This window comes from Phalacrocorax carbo, chromosome 2, assembly GCF_963921805.1.
Source record: "Phalacrocorax carbo chromosome 2, bPhaCar2.1, whole genome shotgun sequence".
NCBI classification, from domain to species: domain Eukaryota; kingdom Metazoa; phylum Chordata; class Aves; order Suliformes; family Phalacrocoracidae; genus Phalacrocorax; species Phalacrocorax carbo.
The window spans coordinates 72,735,393-72,760,253 of record NC_087514.1 but is presented as its reverse complement, the minus strand read 5'-3'; the positions used below and the strand labels follow the sequence as shown (position 1 = coordinate 72,760,253).

The window sequence follows — 24,861 nt, the reverse complement described above, 5'->3', positions numbered from 1 at the left end:
GCGTGCACGCTCAGAACTTCAGGGAAGTGGAGCCGGGTCCTCAAAGAAGTCGTCAGGGTCCATGACAGCACAAATGATGACACCATTACTGTAATTTCAAAGATTACCTCATATAAAGGAAAAAAACCCAACCCTAACTACTTGCTGTGACATGAAAAGTGAACTTCTTTGTGAAAAGTAATCAGAAAAGTAGTTTTTGATTTGGGACAGTAGAAGAAAGCTATTCATTGTTTGATACAAAGCTATGTCAAAGGATTTAAACATCCTCAGCCAAAGGTGAGAATAAACAATGCTCCAAAAGGAAGCTCAATTCTTTTTACATTTGGTGTGTTAGGATTACATATTTCAGTTGTAGCATGAGATTTTATATGGCAGCATGAGAGACCATCTCGGTGTTTTTCTGAACCGCTTTCATTCATCATACTATTTTCTTTGTTATCATTCATTGTGTGTCACCTAGAGGTACTTGAAAGTCCAGGGTATTTTTTTTCTCCAAATGTTAATTGCTATTTTTATGACTGGTAAAGCCGAAAGACTGCAATTGCCTTGTGAACAAGGGACTTCAATGTTCATGAGATTAAAAAAAAAGTCTTACCAACTATTACTTTTCAGTGCTGTTTAATCAAAGATCAAAACTTCAGCGTATCACTACAGCCTTCTGAAGCAATAAGAACAGTTGAAAGGAGCCTCTGGAAAATTTACCAGTGTTCAGTGAAAGTTTCAATCTGATTGATTTTTCAAATGGAAGGCATTGGCTGCGTCTATTCACTGTCTAGGAAAAGATACTCCCAACCTTATAAAGCAAACATCTTCACAGCTAGCTGTCCACACCTGAAGCTTCATAAAATGGTCTCTTGCCAAAATCAATCTTCACAAAACAAATGCACCTGAACTATATGCTTTGAGTGTACATAAACGTCCGCGGACATACAGGAGAGTGCATTTTGATACAGGCAGACACGGCATTTAGTACTGCAGTCGCTTCTGCCTCACTGACCAGGGAGAGGAAATTCATGTGTCACTACCCGCTTGAAAAACTTTGAAAGAGAAATTAGAAATCAACCTAAGATAAAATTTTGTTCCAATGTAGAACACTTACAATAATTATTTCCAAATGGATGAGAAAATGCAGTACATGATTCAGTTTTAGTCCCCACCAGTCCCCAAAACCCGACAGATTTATCTGGCAAGTAGCAACTAGCTACTTGCCACAGATTTCTTCTCACATTTTAATTAAGTGCTAACAGCTGAAACCATCTGATGGAGGGGCTTTTATCACCCCTTCCCCAGCAATTAGTTTTTAATGCTAAACAAACTGCAAAAAGCAGAACCGAGGAGGGAACGAAGAAGGTGTAAGGCCTTCGCAAGGTTACATATGTTCAGTGCACGTCCTCCTCAAAAAGCAAGAGGCGTTGTAACAAACGCTGTGGTCCTGAGTAGGCAAAGCTGACTCTGTTCTGAGGTTAAAGACAGGTTTTAAAACCAAGAACAAAACAAAAGCCAGCAGCATGAGAGAGAGCTCAATCTCCAAGGAAATCTACTACAGTATAAACTACTAAATATTTGCTCAGATTAACAAACCAATTGAATTCTCCAAATAATAAATTTGTAGTTTGGAAGTGATGATGACTTCTTACAATGAAACAATTATCTTTCAAATTTATCTCCAGATAAGCTCAAAATACATCGATAACATAGTTCTTCAGGCACATTTTTTGCCTATGTATCTGCCTGATAACTCTTTCATGTTCTGTACCCTCCCACCCCCAAAATATTAATGAACTGTGTTGGACATATACCTCCTGAACTACTTTGAAGGAACAGTTGAAACTGAAGCAGCCTATTTGCTCACCGGTGCTACATCATTATAAAGCCTTCTTTGCTATGGGTTCTGAACAGAAATACCTTTTTTCCCTTAATAAAAACAAACACCGTATCTGAACATTAAAACCGCTAAATAACACAAATGAGAGCTAAGGAGCTCAGGGAAGTGCACATGTGCTTGGGGCTGCCTGATCACAGATACATTTGTCTTGGTTCCAAATCAACAGGAATTCTGAGCATCCTGGAAGACTTGCCCCAATTTTCAAAAAAAAAAAAAAAAATCATTATTACGTTACTAGCATCAACTGCTACAAAACCCACCTTGTGTGGACTACACTAAACAAGGTTTGACCACTTCGGAGAACCAAAGAGAAATTAGCTAAAATTGACTGTGCTTTATGAATTACTTCAAGGCAATGAGTCTGGTCATGGAACAGTGAGAGGGATGAGAAGTGGAACATCAGCCATCTCTCTTTTAAAAAGGTGTGAGCAGTCACGCAGGGAGGATTTGATCACTTTTGCTCTATAGTCAATAGAATGATCTAAAATTATGCTTAGACACTAAACATCCATTTCCATTTCAGAGAGTAAGCTGTAATGGAAGTAACTTGAATTACCTACAGCTGCTGAATGCAAGCTTTTGCAGGGTCTGGACGCGTGGTTGTGTTACTGCAGGCAGTGTAGCAAGTTGCCAGATGCCAGCTGAACCCTAGTTACAGCTGAGGCATGTCCTTCCTTTCACTGCAGAAAATGTGAAGAAAAAAAAAAAAGTATTGCTTCTCTCAGTGAAATGAAGTTATGCTCCGGGACTGCAGATCCACTGCTGTATTTGTACGTTGCCTCCAGCAAACCTGTTAGTTCACCATATTAACTGTCGGCTTTGTGGCTCATTCCAAAGATCCCATCATACAAATCAAACTCAGCTTTCTTTACATGAACAGCAATTTATTTCAAAATATATTAACCACTCTGTGCTTACAAAGGACCGCAGTGTGAATACAGTATTAAGTTAAAAGCTTCTTAAACCTGCTACAAAAAACTTTATTAGGAAGAGGACGAGTGCATACAATCGAAATTGTTTAGTTTAAATACCTCTGCAGTCTACACAAGTACTTCTCAATCTTAACTCACACGTTTTTTCCTGCCACAGATGGACACAGGGATTATATTTTCAATATTATACATGCAAAACCAGGTACTGTACCAAAACCAATTATGGTAACATTATTTTTGAACATAGTTCAAGATGTATCACACATACAGACAAAATTTGTGTCAACAGACAACAGAAGTTATTGCTCCAAATCCCCACTGGGTAGGAATGCATCCTTTAGAACAACCCGCACGTCATACTGCAAGAGATCTGCTGTTAAGTTTGAGTAGGGTCTAGCCAGTCTTAGGGCCTAATGTCAAAAGTTTCTTGGATTTGGTGTGGTGAAATTTACCAGAGGGGAAAAAAAACCTTCCCTAGTCTTCCGACCAAAACATCAAACACTAGTTAACATATATATGTGTGTGTGTGTGTATATATATATGGGTAAACACCTAACCATTAGTATAAAAAATTGGTTTCCAGCCATCACTGAAGCATCGAAAATTTGTTTTTAAAGGTAACAATGTGAACAAATATTATGCTTGCAGAATATACCACTGATGACAATGGAAACTGAAAACATTGATCTACACAGCCAGTAAGTTATAAACACCACAAAAAAAAATATCTTTTTTTACTGATAGTTCTTGAAAAGGCTTCAGTTTTGGGCTGAGACTAGCAGAAAGGAGGCCAAAAATCTGGATTCAGTGTTTTCAACCTTCTGGCCTGGATGTCAGTTCTTAAGCTTAATAAACTTCTGTTCGGTGGCTACTTTTTAGCTTTGCGATGCCTCTCTACACCAATACCATGAAAAGTTACTTTGACTTTAGGTCCTCATTGGATCACTGTATACAACAGTCAAGTGGCAAAAAGTGAGGCTAGCAAAAGAAACCAATATTTTTGCATTGAAATCATGGTGTTGAAAATTCTTCAGAGATATACATGGATGCTAGAACACTTACTCTACCTTTATTAGCCTGCAAATGCATCCTGCTGCAAGCAAATATGCCCTGCTTCTAACTCAAACCTAGCTTTGGTATCGCTACATAGTGCTACATTCAAAGAATAATCTCTAATTCAATGCAACATGAATTATGTTTGTCCAAGTCCATCCATATGCAGAGCACATCAAGGATGCATTTACTTGCCAATTAGCAATCCCTTCCTAAACTGGACATACTATTTCAGCATGGACACGCAAAGCATGCCTTTTGGGTCCTGGACTGGATCCCAAAGGAGGATGAAGCAATACTCTCATGTGTTAAAACAGATTCAAAACAAGGTACCAGAGAAGGCATGAAAGAGGTTAAGAGACGGGGGAGCTGAGGACATATTCATTTTGGCAGCTCTTTAGTGCACGTGTGCAAAGACTTCCAGGAACAGTAATCTCTTAGCAATGGATTACTAGGTGGAAGAACAGCTTTTCCCAATTTAATATTAACTACAGCAAAACAGTTCTAGTCACCCTACCAGTATTTGCTTGGCTCTTCCCTGACATTTATCAAGTAAACATTAAGTCTAGAAAATGTTGCTTGTTTTCACTACATACAGGCACTGTTTTGTTTTCAGATATCTTTTAAAAAAAAAAAGATAGGACAAAATTTCAGTTAAAATCTGAATAGGGCAGACACTGCTCATATTTATATATTGCTGCATGTCAATATATACATTTACAAACCCAATGGAGAATCCCTGAAAATGCTCATCACTTCTGGTAGTATTTTGAAACCAGAAACAATAAGTTCATCTTCCACATTGCAATTGTTTTTTTATTTCCAATTTTATCACTTAAAAGCAATTTTGGAAAATTTTACCATAAAGCATTAAGGTCTTTTCCTAATAGTGACAGATAAACTGTATTGGGTTAAAGATGAAACCTCCCTAACGTTTGTTAAGAGTTTTAGGCAATTCTAGTTTTGTAGAAATAGAAATAAGAAGGGAAATGCCAGAGTACGCTTCAACAAAAGGCATAAGAAATAATAACAAGAAGAAACCCTTTGAAATACAAGCCAAGATAGTTTATAAAGATGACACATCCAGGGAGTTAAGAGATGCCAGCTGTCACTCAGTGAAGATTATTTAATTGAGAAACTAAGTTTCTCTTGTAAAATTGCAAACTTCAAGGCAAATCACTGCACCTCTAGAAGAACGCTACCTCTATTATTAAGTGTAATGAATACTAACTCCAATCCCAACAGCTTTCAGCACCTTCTGAAGGAAGTTGTAGCTGTTCTCAGAGGTAGTATCCATAAAGGTGGCACTATCTGTAGTCACTATCTTAAGCCAATATAGTATGAACACTGTGTTTGAATAAAGGCATCTCTGGGAGCATCTTCTACCACTGATGCAAAGCCAAAGAGCGTCAGTAGAATAATGATATTTTCCCATCTTGAGTGTATCAGGTCTGTAGGAAAGGCAGCAGTCTTTGCAGTAGTCTGTCACCAGTACTAGGGACTAGCAGCATAGCAATTCTGCTGCTGCTTTTACTGGAGAACAATTTTATCCAGTTTTGTATTGTCAGGCTTTCTGAAAAGCAATGCTTAACACTGAAGCCATACACCTGTTTCGGAAGTTACACTGATACCCACAATGTATAATACTGGAGACAGCATCCCATTTTCCCTACACAACGCTTTCTCTCTTATTTAATTAAGCAGATTACGGATTTCTTAATCCAGTAATCACTGACAAAATACACATCTTCCTCCCCAAAGTCTTGAACAGAAGCCATATAGTCTTTGAAATCAGACAAGCCTATATGTGTACCCTAGATGAGATGCAAATACATACCATTGCACATGGAAATATCTGACTGCTGTCTCCATTGTTAGATACATGGGTATCACCTTAATTTCTGAAAAATGTATATTCTATACATGACTATAGTGTTAAACTTAAAAAAAAAAAAGGCAGTCTCTCAAAATAAGTCATTACTGCTCCAAGTTGGTCATGGTGCATCTGTGCTGAAATTCACCATATTGTAGTAAGGCTGGCAAAATGAACGTGTGCCAGATTCTCACCCATTGCAATTTCTTGCTTCATGTATTTAATTAAGCCAGTATTTACACTGACCTGAAGTCAACATGCTGGGCTGTGCACTGGCACACATTCACTTCTACCAGCTCTGCTACAGCACAGTAACATTCAGCTAAGGTACAGGAAGGGGAGGAAGGGCTCACTTAGTGCAAAGAACAGTTACCACCAGCCCTTTGGCACTACACTTATTTGTAACAAGCCTGATTTGCTAGAAAAGAATGATAAAAACCAGCACAGTTGTACTTTACAACCCTATGACAGCACATTGTATTAGTTTAACTACAGGCATTCCCTTCTGAATTCTAAATTGTTTTCCCTTCAAACCGAATACTAAATGTACTAAATACAAGTAAGTACCTGCTCCTGGAATGACTGTTTACAGGAACGTTAAGGTCCATCAACTTCCTGCCCATAAGCATTATGAAAAAGATGGTCACTCCTAAGAAAACTGTAATTTAATGCCACTACAGAAAAGGCTGTGTGAGAAGTTCCTCCCCCACCCCTTCCCCCCCCGCCCGAAACCCACAAGCCATCTAAAAGCTTATACCACAGAGCTGCTGCTTGCTTTTGCGGGTGAGGTAACATAACCTGGAACTGGTGCGTTACAATGACGAGACGTCAAAATGACCAGTTTGATTATTTTCACATTAATGTGAGATTGATCTAAACAAAACTGTTCTTAAAGAGGCCAAGTCTCTGCAGAAAAGAATATGGATTGTTAAATATGCAAGGATAAGTTTTTCTTTTTCTACTGGTAACTAAACACTAAAGATAAACCCTAAATAAACAAGGTGTGCTCTTCCATAAGGCGGTGTCCTTTGCTTTGGGTTGTTTTTTGTTTTTTTTTTTTAACATGGCAAAATTCAGTGTATATTTCATATCATAAGAAGATATTATTGGAGGTTTTGTTTCTTTTTTTCTTTTCTTTTTGGCAGTATACTGTTACCGCACCACCACTGAACCATACAATTGTTTCTTCAATCAGGCATGGCACATAGCATGAGCTCCTTTAGCTACATTTAGCAAGAAAGACTATACTATGGATGGTTCTTCATGAATTCTTCCAAATTCAATGAATTTGGAACAGGAAGCATCAATATGAAGCCTTGTTTAAGAGAAGGGCAAACTAACAAGACTACATCAGATATGAATTCTCTATACAAAATAATTTTTCTTCACATTGGCAAAGGAACATTTCAAAATAGCAACATATCTTCTTAGCTGCTTTTACTGATTTGCCATTATTGAAGATAACTGTGCGTGAAATACCATTTTAATCTCCAAAGCAGAGACCATTCTTTGATCTAAGGAGTTTGGGTGAAGGGAGAGAGAGAAGAGGAAAACTTCAAAACAAAAGAATGCTTTAAAATGACTCTTTAAAGTGACTTTGTTGAGTACCACAGGAATCTGAAAGATTATCTCAGAAATAGCTGGGATAGCAAATGTGGACAATGTACATATGATGACCAGTGAGTAAAGAGGAGCTATGGAAAACGGGAAATATATTAAAGATGCATATTGCTTGCGAGCAATCTTTAAATGCTGCCTACAAGAAGCCATAATGAGAACAAAACATTTCAGTGCAAAATTCCAAACTAAAAAGTAATACAATAAAGAAGTTTCCTACGCATCATGGTGGTCTCATTCAAGCTAGCTAGAATGTTGGGGGAATAGTTAGGGACATCCTCAGGTTCTTTGTCACCCTCCACCCTAGCCAGCAACAATTATAAAAATGTGTTTCATTAAAGATTTTAAATGATCCACAAAACCAAGGAAATTAAACCACTGGACAGTTACTTAATTCAAGCAATACATGCTTCCTATTCAGTTAGTTGGAACTGATGTGTAGGTGTTCCAGAATTTAAAATGTTCAAATAGGATGTTTCTGTATTTCAATGAACTTGAGTCAAAATGCTAAATTAAGCCTGAGTCTGCCCTCCACACCTGCAAGTTTGCAAGCGCAAGACCAGCATGCTTGAAACCCTCCATTTAAGCATAAGATTTCTCAGTAAAATTGCAGCAGCTAATTTCAAGAATCTGAGGACTAGGCTATTTGTGTCTTAATAGGCAGCCTGTTTATTGCAAAACTATACCAGGAACCTTCTTGCTTAGTAAGTATCAGAGTACTTTCCAATCACTTTCTATGGCAACATAGTTTTAGAATCAACACAAAAATACATGCAATATCATGAAAATAGTAGCCTTCCAAATCTATCGGCATTTCTGCAACTCAAGTAAAACAAACTTCTAAGTTACTGCGAGCTGTTTGCACACAAATCTTAGGTATCCTTATCCCTAGGTAAGAACAGGTTTTTGTTCCAACAGTTGCATTACCATCAACAATAAATGCAAGGCATGCCTGTATTTTGTTTAACTCAATAATCAAACTCTGAAATAAATACAAGAGAAGTTACTAGAAACTGAAAGGTGGTTCTTTGGTTAAGCATGTGCAACTGCTACTGTGTACCTAGGGCCTCGCTGTATTTGTGGAAAAGCTGTTCAAGTATGAAATTTCTACCAAAAAACCACACTTCCTATTTATAAAAAGCATCTGTTTATAAAGATTCATTGTGTCCAAATATTTCAACAATCAATACAAAAGGCCTTAATTGTCACCAAAACTGCAATTTAAGCAAAAGTATGTATGGAAGAAAAGCACTAGAGTGGTTTGATGCTGTGACCTAGGCAACACACCATTTCAGGAATTTAAGAACTCTGTTTACCAAGATATATCTTAGTATATATGATATATCTTGTATCTTATTAAGATATCTGACCAGAAGCTTACGGGGGCAAAAAACCCCAAACTAACCTAAAACAAAATCCATGAACTCTCCCCTTCCTCTTCGGAAATACATTTAGATTTGTTTGAAAAGCTAACTGAACTCAGCCACAGCATTTGAAAACCAACATTAAACAATCCCCATTCAACTTCTTCCTATTACTGGAAGCAGACATTACAACCGTACATTACCTCTGCCTGAAAACATTTAAGGCCTTTGATTAAATTTAGTTGACGACTCCACTGGGATAGTGGGTGAACAGCAAAATACTATCAGATTTCACTGCAAATGAGGGCAAGATTTAAACTACTTAAACAGCTCCTCCTATTTCGATATGAGGAAAACCCACACTTACCAATCTGCATGTCTACTAATTTCAGGAATATATTAGAAATGCCAGTCTCCAACAACATTAAATTTCAGTGTGTCTAAGAGGATAATATTTACATGTTATTATAAGTTCCAGACAATGGTCAAAGCCTCTAAAGAAACACTTTGAGGAGCAGCAAATAATTATATTCTACTTTCATTTAACGATGAGTGGTTTACACCTTTTTTGTCACCAGATTAACCGAGAATAAATATTTTGGAATTAGCTTTCCTTAAAGCTACTACAATTTAATAACACAAATAACCCAATAAATAAAAGCCAAGTTAGTCATTTCAGCAGATAAGATAATGACTCCAGTGGATATACCTGTCCTCTTAACCCATTCTTCTTATGAAGGCAGAAGGTCTTCAAGGTCTTCAACAAGGCAGCTGAACTGTGTGTTCGTATGCAAAGCCATGGGAAGTAGACATTCTCTCCTGAAGTGGCAAAGTGCACAATAATGTAAGGCCAGCAGATGTTCGAGAAGCGGTTTCTCCTAAAAACCCAAGCTGTGCTTCCCTGTGAGCTGCCCCTAGGCACAGCTAGAAAAGGACACAAGGCCATGGCTGTTGTGAACTCAAGACAGAAGACAGCGACTCTCTCGTGTTGAATAGGTGCAGCACACCACCTTCATCACTCTTCAGCTGTTTTCGTCTCCTCAGGACTCTCTCTAGATGACCTGGGGGGCAGGGAGGGAAAACAAAAAGTGAGACTCAGATCTGTTGAGTGATTACAAACGCCTAGTTTCCTACAAATGAAGCCGGAAACAAACACACATGCAGATTTTTGTGCGTGCTGTGGGAAGCTCTGTCTATGCTGGAAGTCTTGGAACACAACTTCTACAAGTCAGAGACTACAGACAGGTCCAATTAGTGGTTTTTCTCCTAAGTACCCACATGAAAGATGACAACATTACTCATGTGAATGAAGCAAAGGATTATTTCTGACAAGCACAGAATCCTCTTTAAGGTATCTGTATAATGAGCTAACCTATATAATTGAACAAGACAGTAGAGACCTTAAAATGGCTACTGCCATTAATAACTTCACAATATGATTTCTAACGCTAATTAAGTACTCAATTAGGAGTTTATTCATCCCATTCCTTACCTGTACAGTTTAAAGATACATTTCTATATTCCATGTTGGTAACTTCCAACACTTTTAATGGAATAATGGCATATAATGTTATCTTATTTTTTAAATCAAGAATGCTTATTTATAGTTTGCAGTATTGTACAGTAACACATAAAAATGCAGTTTTTGCAGGCAGACTTCTTAAGGACAATGAACACTGACTATTATATATCCATGAATAATAGTTTTACACACAAAAAAGGATGTTCAATCATTTCCTAGCACAATGGCAACATAGAAATTATAGGATACAAAGGTATTATCAGTGAATTTTCTAAGAGCCTTCTGTAAGAAGCTGAGAGACATTAAGCAAACATGTCAGTGAATATTTTACTTTACCATAATCTTCATTTCTAGAATACAAGATAGCTGTATGTATGCACGCTCACACATAAAACTCATGCACACATTCTCTATACCTATATGTACATACACTGATCCATGTAAAAACATAATGCATACACATGGGACACTTACAACTTACCGGTAAATCTGTAATGGCCATGCTGCTTGTGATGGAGTGGGCACTGAATTTGTTGGACTCACCAACATGGCACTATATATGTTGGAAGCAACCACAAGTATACAAAGTAGAATTGGTCCTATGATGGCTCCTTCCAGTCCCAGGTAATATGCTCCACCAGCTACTGCAAGACCTGTCAGGTAAGGATGACCACCTCTGGAATTATGGCACAAGCAGAATAAAATTAAATTAAGAACAACAAACAAGACTACTATCAATTATGAAACATGAATAAATCATAAAGTTTCATTAAGCTTAGAAAATGACATACCTAGCTACAGATACCCATATTTACACTACAAACTGCTGTTTGAATGACTGCACATATATCCCAAGCTGTATTCTGTGCTGCATTTGCACAACAGATCAAAAAATGTTTTATAGCATATAAAGCCGGTAATATCCACAATAGAGTAGCTACTTTATAGACATCTGCTGAAGAGTGTCTGAAGGAGTCAACGGCAAAAACACTTCCATTTTGAAAATGGAAAGATGATTGATGGCAAAGAGCATTCATGCTTTATGATCAAAAATTGTTAAATTTTAAGACAACTAGCAACATGTACTATGAGTGCCCCTGGGCAAAGACATGTATTTACACAATGATAGCAACTTGCATTGCATCTTTCAAAGAGTGGTTAGCATATATTCTTTAAATGAACAGTCGTGTCTTCTCATTTTGTTACAAAAACAACCTCTGACATTGAGTATTTGCTATCATTAGCTTTTAATGCTTTCTGATGAAAAACAAAACCAGATTTTTATGAACATATTAATATTTACTGGGAAGTTGGAGACAATGGAGCTTTCAGTAAGAGCTATTATGGCAGGAAGTAAGCCACACCATTGTTCTTTTCCACATTTCAGTTCAGATGCACGACACTAATCCTATCAACAGCATTTATACAAAACTTGCTCATCACGCTTTATCTTTATAGCTAAAATAACAATGGTAATATGGAATTATGTAAGAAAAGCTACAGTTGAAACTTAGCACCCAATTTTCAGGAAGTTGCTCTAAATTCTGAGTGTACTGGAATGAAGATACCACAGCTAGTCAGTTTAGAGCCCTACCAGTTTCTGCCAGGTTTCTACCGTGGTCCTGACTTCTACCCAACTCCCACATTGGCAATCTTTGCCTTCATCACAACTGTGTGCAGAATGAGACTATGAAACATGACCTAGTACATCACACACACCTCAGTCATGTCTCACCTAGATCATTTGACCTACTGGTAGAGCCAGATTTTTTTTTGAGGGGACAGACTTGACCTTAAAGTTTTATGTTTCTCCAACAGTAGACACATGATTTATGTCTAAACCTTTAAAAACTTCAAAGAGTTTTTTATTCCAGCATTTGCATCAGTCTAAATGTTCTTCTGGCTAGTTTGCAAAATTAAGCAACAGATCACCTGATGAAATAGGACTGCAGTATAAATTTAATGCATTTGGAAAACCCTGCATAACCTAATTATAGCTATTTCAAATAGATTTAATCTAATCTGCGAGACAGCATGGTGCTTACTGTTCTATTTAATGGGAAGAATACAATTTTGCTCCACCATCAGAAAAATCTATTCCTGCCACATAGATTTTCTGGACAGTAAACAGAACCTGCGTCCCCTACAGTCAAAAAAATGTATTCTAATAAGTAGAAGAATTATTGGCTGGTTAAATAGCTACTAGTCTTAAATCTAGCCACAATTTACTGTTGGAAAAAAAACGTAATTTGATTATACTTCACCTGTTAGCTTTAAATCATGCAAAATAACTAGTGCCACAGCCTACAAAAATTATTATTAATATTGTGCATATTATCATTATGTTCTCTCTGTTCAGTGTAATTATATTTGGTGATCAAAAACATTAATTTCTAACTTAACACAGAACTGAAACACTTAATGTCCGTTTTCTACATTAACTCCACTATAATAAAAATCAGCACAAATAAGGGACTAGTACCAGCATGTACCTAAGTCTGAACCATGAAGCTCTCAATTCAAATGGTTTACCAGGATCGTTTCTGATGATCAAGACTGAATTAGTAACTAGAGGAGTACAACTTTACAGCTATTTTGTACATAGTTGTGAACATGTCTTGCACATACAGAACTTGACAGTTCATATCTCTGCCAGCTCTGTTAAAAAGCACTGCTTTATCTTCTAACCTGAATTGCATAAAGGGATTCACTATATATTTCAGCAGCAGAAAATTACAGTGGACATTTCAGTTGTGCTCCAGAGATAACTGCAGACGTTGACTTTGTCTCCAAAGATTGGAGTTTCTCTGTGTGCAAACTCCAGGCTGAAACCAGGAGATATTTCAAGTCAACAGAGGCAGCTAAACACCTAAAAAGATTCTTCACAAAATCTGTGCCCACCTCCCCCAACAGGAAACCTGCACTGGCTACTGTCTCAGTAAGAGCTTATCTCCAGTTTTGCAATTTCACCTGTCTCAACACATTTAAAGATCAATCCATAATCAATAGACTTTTACACTGGGATATGGTGACATAACACAAAGGCTGGCTTCAAAAAAGTCCTTGAAATTCTCACAATCCATTCTGAAAAATTAAGGTGTTTTTTTTTTCAGGTCACTACGTAGCTCATAGATTTCTTGTTTATTCTGCAGCATCATCTGGCATTAGGTGATGTAAAGGAAAATGCTACATGTCTTCAGTCAATGATTAGATAAATAGCAAAGGTATTCTTAGAATTACTCTAGCAGCCAAAACAGTTGATTCTGCTGACTTTGTGAACAAGTTCAAGACCTGTGAAGTGACAAAGTTCACAGAAAAGCAGCTGGGAAATAAAGGCACTTAGGCCAGTAAGACTTCTGACTATGAGGTGGTATCACTACACCTATTCCTACGCTTGAAGATACTTTTCTGAAGCATGCAGAAGAGTAAGTTTAACTGAAGGTGTTGATGATCGTTACGCATTTTTACAATACTAACTTTAAAAAGTCTTCAATGTACTTACCCTGATATATCTGAATAAATTGCTGTATCTACAAAGTAGGTTGGCAAGAGGTGAAAAACCAAGAGCAAAATGGCTTTGCATCCCTGTCCTTGCACAAGCCACAAATCTAGGACCGCAGGGATGGCTGCCCAGTACGTCCCCAGAAATGGCACTGCTCCAAGGATTGCTGCTAATGCTAGAGCACGCAAAAGCAGAGGTGAGAAAAAGACCAGAGAAACTTATTTCACAAATATATTGACAGTTAAATTCTGACGCTTTTCCCACACCACTACTCCCACTTCTATCAACTGCTGTAAATAAGACACTGAAGAAGTGCCACAAAAGACTCTTGGTGTTTTATAGCTGTGGTTTAGATGAAAAAAGATTACATTATTCCCCGTACAGAAAAGCTCATAAGGTGTTACTTCCAAAAGAGGGATCAGGTCAGAAGAATTTAAAGTTATACCAATCATGCACATTTCAAAATTTTATGTAACTACAAATTAGCAACTGTGAGCAAGAAAGTATATGAGCAAAGTCTCATTGTAACTTACTGGATCTCCTGCAGTCAACCATAATAATGTAGGTAGTACTGTGAGAAACCAGGCAAATATAAAATCCATTACTTCTGTATTTCTGTATGCACACATGTACATACAAGCGTACACCCTTCTGACTATGCAAATACCTGTTGCAAACTGAAGTGATGCAGTACAACTGTCTTTCTAATTTAATGCATCAAGAATGAATATAATATAACAAGGAAAAAGTAATCGGTGGGGACTTTTTCCCCTCTTTTTTGGTCTCATTAACCAGAAAGCAAAAACTTTTAATATTTTGCATGTAGTTGAAAGAACAAGAATTACTACCTTCTAAGCAGGTCTAACGACAACCAATGACTTTATGGTAGTTGCACTTTATAATACAGCCAGTTCCTATTCTATTAGGTTTTGTTGCTTTATTATGGTTTATGTTTCACCCTTTTGTTCCCTTGTACATGCAGGTACAACTTTTTTTTTTTTATTACTACTATTATTACTATTTTTAGGGGAAGAGAGGCAGAAGAGGAACAGGTGAGAAGATTTTTCAGTGAAAACTGTTCAGCTGCTTCCAAAGCTAATATTAAAGAACACCAGAAAACCAGAGGCTGGTAATACAGACAGGCAACAGTACTGAGAATAAGAAGCACGCCTGCTGTGCATTTTCATGATACCACATCTTCCTGCATTATAGCATCTTGAAAAATCAGCACCTGTCAACTGTGGAAGAACTGAAAGGCAAGGCAGGCAGAATGAAGTTAAGACCTGTAAAGACTTGGACTGAATAGAAGGGAGAAAGAATTACATCCAGCAAAATAAACAGACATGACAAGTAAAACAGCTGTCAGGGGATGTGTTGTGAAAACAGAAAAAGGCAAGGCTCAGAGATAAGACAGCAATCAGGGGCTTCTCTCCACCCTACCCATGGCCATCCTGAAACACCCCTGGAATAAGTTTTCAGCAGTATTACATACATTCACAAGGTTTTGAAACTAAGAGCCATGAAAAGCTGTACAGTCTTCATAGAATAATTAGATCTATGGTAGTTTAAATTAAACTTGGAAGAATCAATCAATGCTAAGAAGTTCTTTGGAATCACAATGCATAGCACAAAAGTATTAAACTCGTAGTATTTTCATAGTGGGGTTTGAACAATAAACAGGAAATAAAGATGAAGTTACATAATGAACAGGGAATACAGAAAAAAAATCTGAATAGCTACTCATTAAGTTCATACCACATGCTGAGTTCATCAGTAGACTCAGGCGTTATGATTAAAAAAAGTAGCCAATCCTGTAATTAGAAACTGTCTTAAGATATTTGCACAAATCAACTGTATTAAGGTTGTCTATGCAACTCTAATTCTGATAGTTGCCAGCTTCTGATTTAATGTTCTCTAACGATAACTTCAAGACTAATCTTATCAGCAACATTTAATCCTACTGATCTTGTACAATAAATAATTAGGTAATATTATCTATAAATAGATGATAATTGTTCAAATTCTTACCAGATGGTATGAAGACTATGTTAATCCCAAATACAGTGTGAGTCAGCCAAGTGTAGAGTCCATAGAACCCAGCCATTTTGAGGGAAGCATCAAATACACCTCTAAAACAATCAAAGAAACTCTGTTAAAATTTATTGGCAACAGGATCCTGGGTACTATAAAGATATACACAAGCTGCTTTCAAAAACTGCAAAGCCATTAGTGCCACAAATAAAATAACTCAAAATATAACACTAAACTCTTTGTGCATTTGTTTCCTATTAAAAGAATAAGCATCCATCACATCTGTCATTTAGCGTATTTAGACACTAAAAAACCCAGGCTGTTCTTTACTGCACAATGGGTTCCAGGGATAAACTCCTTGAAAGAAACTGCTCAAGCATCAGACCACATCCTCTATCAAAAGTAACCTTTAATCTATATGAAGCAGTAGCATTCAACGTGTGAACCACTTTTTCTTTGCCCTTTTCCACTTCTACCTGTTCATTTACTTTATCTGCTTACAATTTTATACTGCTCATTCTCGTTGGATTAAAACCACTGATCTGTGAAGTGAAACAGGACGCATAAACTCTTACTTTTCTACATACTTACATGGCGTTCCAGATGAAAATAATTGAGCACCTCACCTCATATTTGTTACCAAATTTTAGCCTCAATATCTTTATATTCCTAGCTTTTAGGCTGCTTACTAAAAACCAAATAGAAAGCCTGGTAATCTAATTCAGTCCTCCTGAATCTATATCCAACAATCTGGCCACAAAACAAAGTTCTCATCTCTTAAGTGGGACCACAGCTTCAGGAGACAGCAAACAGGCAGCTAAGTACTGTATAATTTTTACAGCACTAGCGCACTTACGCGTGTGGAGTATTCTGTAACTGAACACCTCTGCCTTCAGAGTACAATCACAAAAATTATACTCTAAAACTGGTATATCTCAGCACTGTATTATGCCAGTCTTTCACTGTTATTTGTGAAAGGCATGAAGTTTCTAAAACCCACTATTTTAGCTTGGATCTAAGTAACTAAATTATCCCTGAGTTCCTCTCCTCAGAACAGTCCTAATAGTTGCATCACTGCAGAAGTGGTGGCACACACACCCTCTTAAGAAAGATAAATGCAAAGTTTGCTGATGTTAACTTCCCATTTTGCATTTCATGCTTTTAGTCACACTGCTTGTGTCTTTGAAGTTTTGGGAACTCTGGCAGAAGGGCAGAGAGGACAGGACGACATGCAACAGAAGTCACTGAGCCAGATGATTAGTGGAAAGGTTTTCATTGCGTTTTGAAGAGGAACACTGTCTGCACAAAAAATGGCCCTTTCTGGAACTAAATACTGTAGGAGTACAGTTTCTTTCCTCTGTTGAGTTGAGAAGGCCTTCTAGAAAATAAGCCTCTGCTATTAAACTAGTAGGTAGAATCTTCTCTTCTGAACTACCAGCAAGAATTCCAAGACTCCCAGTTTTTGCTTCTTTGGGCACTACCTTCATTATTATTTCTGTGGGAAGTTTGCATATTTTTGCCCTCCTTTCCCACCTAAAGGCACACATAAATTCCCAAATGACTGCTAAATCAAAATTATCTTATTTAAAATATACCTACTGGAAGTTATGAGTGCATAATAAACCTCACACATCAACACTGTTGTTCAAAATGTGAGAATATCTTAACAGATTAACCAGGAACAGCTGTTGTCAGCCATTCCCATTCCCCCCACACACACCCCCCGAGGAAAAAAAAAAAAAAAAAGGGAAAGGGGAACATGGAAAATGACCTGAAATAGGAAATCCAACCTTTGACAGACAAATATGTGGGGCATGAAGAAGGGGAAAGAATATTTACAAATATGAAGTATCCTCAGTGAAAAGAGCCTGAATACTTCATAGTTTAGATAAACTTCTACAATATTAAAATGTGAAATCACAGACAAAATATATAGAATCTACAGATTTTGAAGAGTGAAATACTCACCTGTATTTTAGTTATAAGAAAAGTAAGCTTCTGGCATCAAAAAATTTGGCAAGGAGGAGAGGAAACTCCGAAACCAAAGCCACGGTAAGAATGCTAAACGTGAGTTCACATTAAAAACTCAAGATGTTTTCATACTTCAGCTAGTCAAAAGTCTTGATTTTCTGCATTTTCTGTGACATTTAATTAATGTCTGCTCTTTCTGAGGATATCAAAGGAGTATAATGCTTTTGTAACAAGAACCTGTTTATTAGTTGAAACTGATTCTGTCAACCATCAATTATAAACATCATATAAAAAGTGGGGAAAATAATCCATCTATCAACATTTTATTTAAGGATACCTTACAAAAACTGAGGGCTAAATACCAATTTAATCCATACATGCAAATTAGCTGTGGTTGGATTTTAAGAAATTAGAACATGAACAGTTACAACATGGTCTTTGACAATGATCACAAGGGTGCAACAGAAAAAGCCCATCACTTCTCCTGGTTGCACTGAGGGTACATTTGTTCCCACTAAACCCTTATGCTTTTGTCATGCCGACTTCCTCAGCCTTGTTGGTCTCTTAAATCTTAGACCTGTCCCATAGAAACCTCTTTGCACTATAAGGAAGGTATCTCAATTTCTGAAACTCTTCATCGGTGACACAAAGTTTTCAACTTTTTTTAATGCAATTTGTCAGGTCCTTCCAAAACAAAACAGAAAGAAAACCAAACCAAACATACCCAGAACAATTTGTTAGAATGAAACATTAATTCTAAATATTTAGTAGCATCTATGAGAACACAGATTTCAACATGCTAGAATTAAATCTTCGCGTAAATCTTTTTCCTATCAATCAAACAGGAACTGTGGCACAAATACATCTCAGTTGTCAAAAATATTTTAAAACTGTCCTTGAAGTATCTCCTTATTTTTCCCATAAAGAAGTTTTCTGTACTGTGGTAAAATTAACGAAGTCTTAAATTCTGTAACTATGCCCCAAAATTACATTTCAGCATACAGGAGGCGAGGCAGGCATCTGAAGTATCAACTTCACTTGAAATTAAAATATCCATCTGCAACTACAAGACAGACTTACTTTTTAGACAAGCAATCATTTTAGATTTTCCCACAGAGGCTACAAAAGAAGGGAAGACAGTCTTATTATGGTAACCAAAAGAAAGACAACAAACCAGAAAAATTATTCAAACAGCCAGAATGAATTGCTGTGAATTTAACTAAGATAAGGAGTAACTGCAAAACCGCTTCTCATTCACAAGGAAGCATCCAAAACTGCCATTCTAATTTACACAGTTTTCACATTTCAGTTCATCCTCAGATTAATTTTATTCAAATTTAAATTCAAGTTCTGCCATGCCTTCTGCTGATGTAGTCATGCAGCTTATAAGAAAATTTTACACTGTTAACTCCACTACTCATTATAGATGCACTAGCAGAATAACAGAAAAGTCCATCGTGGACCCACATGTCCTGGTCTGACGCCATTCTGCAAGTTGACATGTAATTTGTTTCAATAGCAAAATAGCATATACCTCTAAAAGACTGTAGAACAGTAGGGCATCTCTATAGCTCCTTGCATGTAGCACACACAACTAATAAGCTGAAAGGAGAAGACATCACACAGTGCTGAGAAGCCGTGAGGTGCCAGTGGTCAAGCAGGAAGCGAGAGGAGGCTATACTTGATTTCATTCTCCTCCTCTCCTTCACCTTTCTTTGTGTCAGCCTCAATTAGTCAGAAAAAAATGCACAGGGTACCCTACTTTGTGGCAACTGTGGCCAAGGAGAATTCTGAAGTCTCTGAAGAATCATGTTTGTTACTCCTGTCAGAAAAACTAAGAATCAGATCTTAAAGGCTCTAGAAATTCATATCCATTTGACTTCATGGTTAAAGCAGCTAAAAAAATTATGCTGAAAACACTAACCAGAATCTTCATCAACAGTATGCTTCAGCTTCTCTGCAACTGTGATACCAGATCTTAAAGATTATGTGGTACGCTAGTGCAAATGCTGAATGAATTTATTACCATCTGTAAAATGCAGCCCTTCCTGATGAAATTATGACAGTAAATTAATTTCACCTCTTAATATGTTATTTGCACACATACAGTTTCCTTTTATATACAAAAGTAACTGTATGCTTCAGAAATCAGAAAGTCCAATTGCTGCTCATGTCTCACTTTGGAACTGTATCTGGATGAACCACTTTACCTGCAAGAGCTGTCATCTGCAAATGTGCAATTTATGAGCACTCCATGGCATTTTGGTGTAAGGCATACTTAGACACACACATTCCATTTTACTAAGCTTTGAAAAGCATGTAAAATTAAAAAAAATCCCAAGGACGTGGGTCATACTTGACATTATTCAGATTAAAAATGAAGAAACTTCTGTCAAATTGTCAAGTGTTTCTGCACAGCTGGCCTAAATATTTTTTTGTGAAGTTCGTTCTACTTCACTGAAAAGCTAGGGAATCTGCTTGTAGATATCACAAGCGAAAATGCCACCTTTTCATTTTATGGGCTTTGTGGATTTTAGTGTGTATTTTTTCCCTTTTACTGATTTGCCATAAAAAGGCTACAGCTTCCCCTTTGCTTCTAATGAATTTTACCTTAAATCTACATCCACCTGAATTCAGGTTCAATTCACAGAGCTTGCAGGTAAGGTCTGTTCACCATTAGTGACATGATGAAATCTCAAAAATGTCAACCTAATGCTGCAACAACCCCAGTTCAAAGGAAAGAGGCAGAAAAGTGAAGACTCCTGCGATGCAGAACATACCTCAGAGCATTCATTTTTCGACCTCAGAGTTAATTTGATTTTCTAGATGTGTCTGTTCCCAGAGCACTGGAGGAAAGAAGAGCATAGGGGCTGAAATTATGAGAAAACGGAATTTCCAGAAAGATAAGGGTAAGCATATAATAAGTTCAGATGAGAGGTTTTCTGGTTACTATACTAAATTTATAATGAAGGCATATTTACCCTGGCCGCTGAATGGGCGTAAGAGTAAAAACCAGACAAAAGTGACATTTGTCTTTGGAAACGTTTGCAAGAATTAGCATTTCCCTAACAAAACACTTCACAAGACTTACAGTGGTTTACAATCCAATTAGAACACAAGTTTGCTAACAGGAACACCCTAACCCAAAAATACTACCAGAAACAGACAATTTCACTCTTTCATCATCTTCGTTACACCACTGATGTTTGGTATCTTCCCACGTTCTCTAAGCAGACATTACAGGGACTGTACTGTATCTTTGTTGCAAAATATTCCTGTATATAGAGCTGACAAATTCAAAATTATGCTTTAAGAAACTCCAGCTGTTCAATTTCTTTTGAGAATACAACCTTTACATCTTAAAAGTAGAGGGTTCAAGGTACAAAACCAGATGCAGTGCATTCCAAACTTCACAGCACAGTTTCACAGTTTATTTCAAACCAGGTTAACTCAACACTACCACAGGAAAAGAGCCCTCTCATTCCCCTGTTCTCAAGCATTCATTTCTGCCCCAGGCTACCCTTCCTCAGCCTACCTGCCAGCAGAGTCTCTTTTGTGTGCCATGACAGTTTTTACAACTAATTCAGCCAATAATTTTTTTTTTTTGTGCTAGGTTAGTTTTAACTAACTAGCTCAGATCTCTGCTAGCCATCCAACTCATAGAGCAGTGGCATAAACAGCTGTGTTCCGACCAGGAAAGAAGCCAGCATGCTCACAGCTGGAGGGCAGGAACTCTTCTTTGCACGGTAGTGCTGTCTTATCCCAGCTGAAACGAAGAGCCGCTGTCACCAGAACTTCAAAACCAAATAATGCATTTTCTTCCCTCAGACACCACCAAGATGCATTGTAAAAGACAAGCTACCACTGACAATCAAAGGGAAGCTATTATCTTAAAAAGACTGAAGTATTACTCTTCTACAATGATCCCCCAAATTTCAAGGGATCACCAGGAGAACACTGAAGAATGAAATGACTCAAAGAAGTCCTTTTGCAAAAAACCTCTTAAGCTGTTCTTTGACTTTCTTTAAGGGTACTGTTCTTTTAGGAATAAAAAAAGACCTTCATTATTTTTCAGTTTCAAATGACACATGAAAATAAGCAAAGAGCACCAAGATATATTCCTGCTATGAATAAAGCAGAAGTGGCAGTGTTTCTTGACAGAGTAAGATCATCTCAGGAGCAATACAAACACGCAAATGATTCAGAGATGACTCCTTGACAAGTTTTCAACAGTTTTTGCCGTTGAAACAAATTTCTCTGTAAGAATGACAGAACTGAACAAAGAGAGGTATCAGCTCCAACATATGAAAGCTAGTAATGACACTAATCAGATAAAGTGATATAGTTTTGAATAAAGCATAGGTCCTTGAGATGGTGTAACTGATGCAAATATTATACCTCTCAAGGTAAGGTGGTGACTGTATCAAAACTTCAGACTTTTAAACGACGGCAACTAGCCCAAAAGACAGAGTGGCAAACTGACCTTCTTCTCTAACAGAGAAATGTCTACATTCTCTGAAAAAGAACAATTAACATGTAGTCCAACCTGTAAGGAATTCTACATCTGATTATTTCTTTGGAATGCTTTCATATTCATAATATTCTTAATTATTTTCTAATTACTATTTTGGCCTGTTTTAGTCACACATAAACTTACAATTATTCTGAGAAGCGTACTTTTGAAAGCATTAGTTATTCCTGAATCAACTATTTCTAACATTTCCAGATTTTTATCATGAGATGACCACGACACTTACTAAGGTACAACACCTAACTCTTCTTAAAATGGATCTTGGAACAGAACATACAAAAGCCCCAAACTAGTTCAGACCAAAGGTCTGTCTACCCAGCATCCCATCCCCAGTAGAGGCCAGAAGCAGATGCTAAGGGAACAAAAGAAACAGAACACACACACTTAATCCCCCTGAAGATTTTTCCAGCCTCTATTTCCACCTTGGGGATATCACGAACGTGATGCAGGCTGTCTATTTAGTAATCCTCAATTAATATCTGTTCTTAGCTCTGTCCAATTCTGCAAGTTGCTGCAACTCCAACATTCTTTGGCAAGACCTTCCCCATGTCTACTGTGTGTTGCATAAACCAACACACCTTTCTTGTTTTTTGAAACTGCCTGCTTGCTTTTTGACAATCCCAAGATCTTATGTTGGAAGAGACCATGAGCACCCCAACACCAGTCGTCCTTTACACATGGGTTCTGACTTTGCAAGCCTCAATTGTGTAACATCCTTTTTCCAGGCTGAAGGGTCCTAACTAGCTCAGACATTCCTCGTACAGAAACTGATGCATACCTTAATTCCCCTAGTCAGTCTTACTGCCCTCCTAGCTTTCCAAGATGCAGGAAGCAGAAAGGTGCACAGTAATTCAGGGTATAGGCAAACCATAGATTCATACAACGGGAGTAACATTTTGTGTTTCTATGTCTGTTGTAACAAATCTTATGGTTTGATACGCCTGGCAGATGTCTCTAAGCGTTACCAAGCACTGAGCTAGCATGCCTACCTGAAAATATAGCTCCCAGGTGGTAAAAGTCAGCACAGAGGCCCTCAGTTTATGTGTGAAGTTACGACTGGTTTTCACCTGCATGCATCACTTTCATTTACACTACTTTTCATCGGCCATTTTGTTCCCCAGACACTGCTGTCTTCTGAGGTTATCTACAATCCTGCTGCAATTGCATAATCAGTTCTCATTCTTACTAGCTCAAATAGTTTCGCAGCGTCAGTATGGTGTCCCTTTCTAATTCTTTCCCAGGACAATTATGAATAGATGATAGTAGAGGTCCCTACCTCAACACTATCATTTATTCTTGCCCTCTCTTTCTTATCTTTTTAACTGACTATTTATTCATGCAGAAACCTTCTCTATTATCACTACTTAATTTCCTTGAAAGTCTTTGGAAAGAGATGCTGTAAAAAGCCTTTATGAAACTTCAGTAGAACATAGCAGTCTGATCAACTTAATGGCCTTGCTTGCTGACCACTTCAAAAGGCATGAGAGTAAGGCAGAACTTGTCTCTGTGAAAACTCCATTGATTCTCTGCAACTAAATAATATTCTCCAGGTGCTGATATGTCCTTAACTTCAGTTCCTACTAAGCTGCACAGTACTGACGTCCAACCTACATGCCTGCACTTCCTGGAACTTTTTCTTTTTTTTAATTTTGCCTTTGAGTTTTCTTTGGTGAGTTAATATAATCCACCCTCAGCAATTTGCTCTTGCTCATTTCATCTGTTTCTTCTACAACGTCTTCTACAGCCACTGTAATTTCTGAGAGATCCTGCTGCAGCTCACCCAAAAGAAGGGTTTTACAATGTGACTCCCTCCACTTACCTTCACAGCAATGAACACCACAGCATCAATTTACCTCCCCCCACAACAGCCTGCAGCAGCCTTGTTGTTGCTGAGTACTCCTTGTCATCCCTCAGCCCCCAAGTGCTTCTTGCTTCTGCTGCATACAAAAAATGTTATTTTGGTTTAATAGCATTTACTGGAGCTTTGAGCAAATGAATCAAACTCCCCCCTTCCCTCCTTAGGCCTATTTCTATCTACTAAAGTTTATGATCCTTCTGTTTTCTTCATTTAGCTAAAAATTCAGCTTTGGAAAGGACAGTTTTTCATTTCCTGTGGCTTTTGTTACTTTGCTGTTCCACCATGTGGTCTTCCCTTTAGCCTTACTCGAGCCTTTCTTAGCTGTTACTGTACATTGAACATTTATTATTCTCCACACTACCTGTAAGGATGTAATTCTTTTAGAACCCTGTTTTAGCTTGAAAAGTTCGTGAATGAGAGCAACAGCTAGCTGGACTCAATAAAACTCAAAATCCACTGCAGTCTTTTATTAAGAAACTCCCATTCTGTTCAGATTATTACTGTTATAAAATTATGAATCACAAGCACAGAGAAGAGGGTAGTTTGACTGCTTATGCTGGTGGAGAGAACTGACCTTATAATTCGACCTAATATGACAAAAAAGCAAAAAGCTAAAGCTGCGATGTGAAATCTTTGAGATGTTAGGAAATCCTTTTTTATATCAGCCTTCATGCTGCCTTCTTAGACAACAATAAATCTGTATTTTGAATAGCAGAAATCTA

General features: G+C 37.5%; 1 protein-coding gene across 1 annotated transcript in view; it reads right to left on the bottom strand.

Moving 5' to 3' along the window:
• Nucleotides 1–2,748: 2,748 nt before the first annotated feature.
• TMEM245 (transmembrane protein 245) overlaps nt 2,749–24,861 on the bottom strand; it is a 92,727-nt gene continuing 70,614 nt past the window's right edge. Inside the window, exons 14-17 of the mRNA XM_064443269.1 lie at nt 15,777–15,877; nt 13,749–13,923; nt 10,728–10,922; nt 2,749–9,785 (exon numbers count right to left, since the gene is read on the bottom strand). Coding sequence (XP_064299339.1) covers nt 9,740–9,785; nt 10,728–10,922; nt 13,749–13,923; nt 15,777–15,877 — 517 coding nt within the window. The 3' untranslated portion in view covers nt 2,749–9,739. The remainder of the gene's footprint in view (nt 9,786–10,727; nt 10,923–13,748; nt 13,924–15,776; nt 15,878–24,861) is intronic.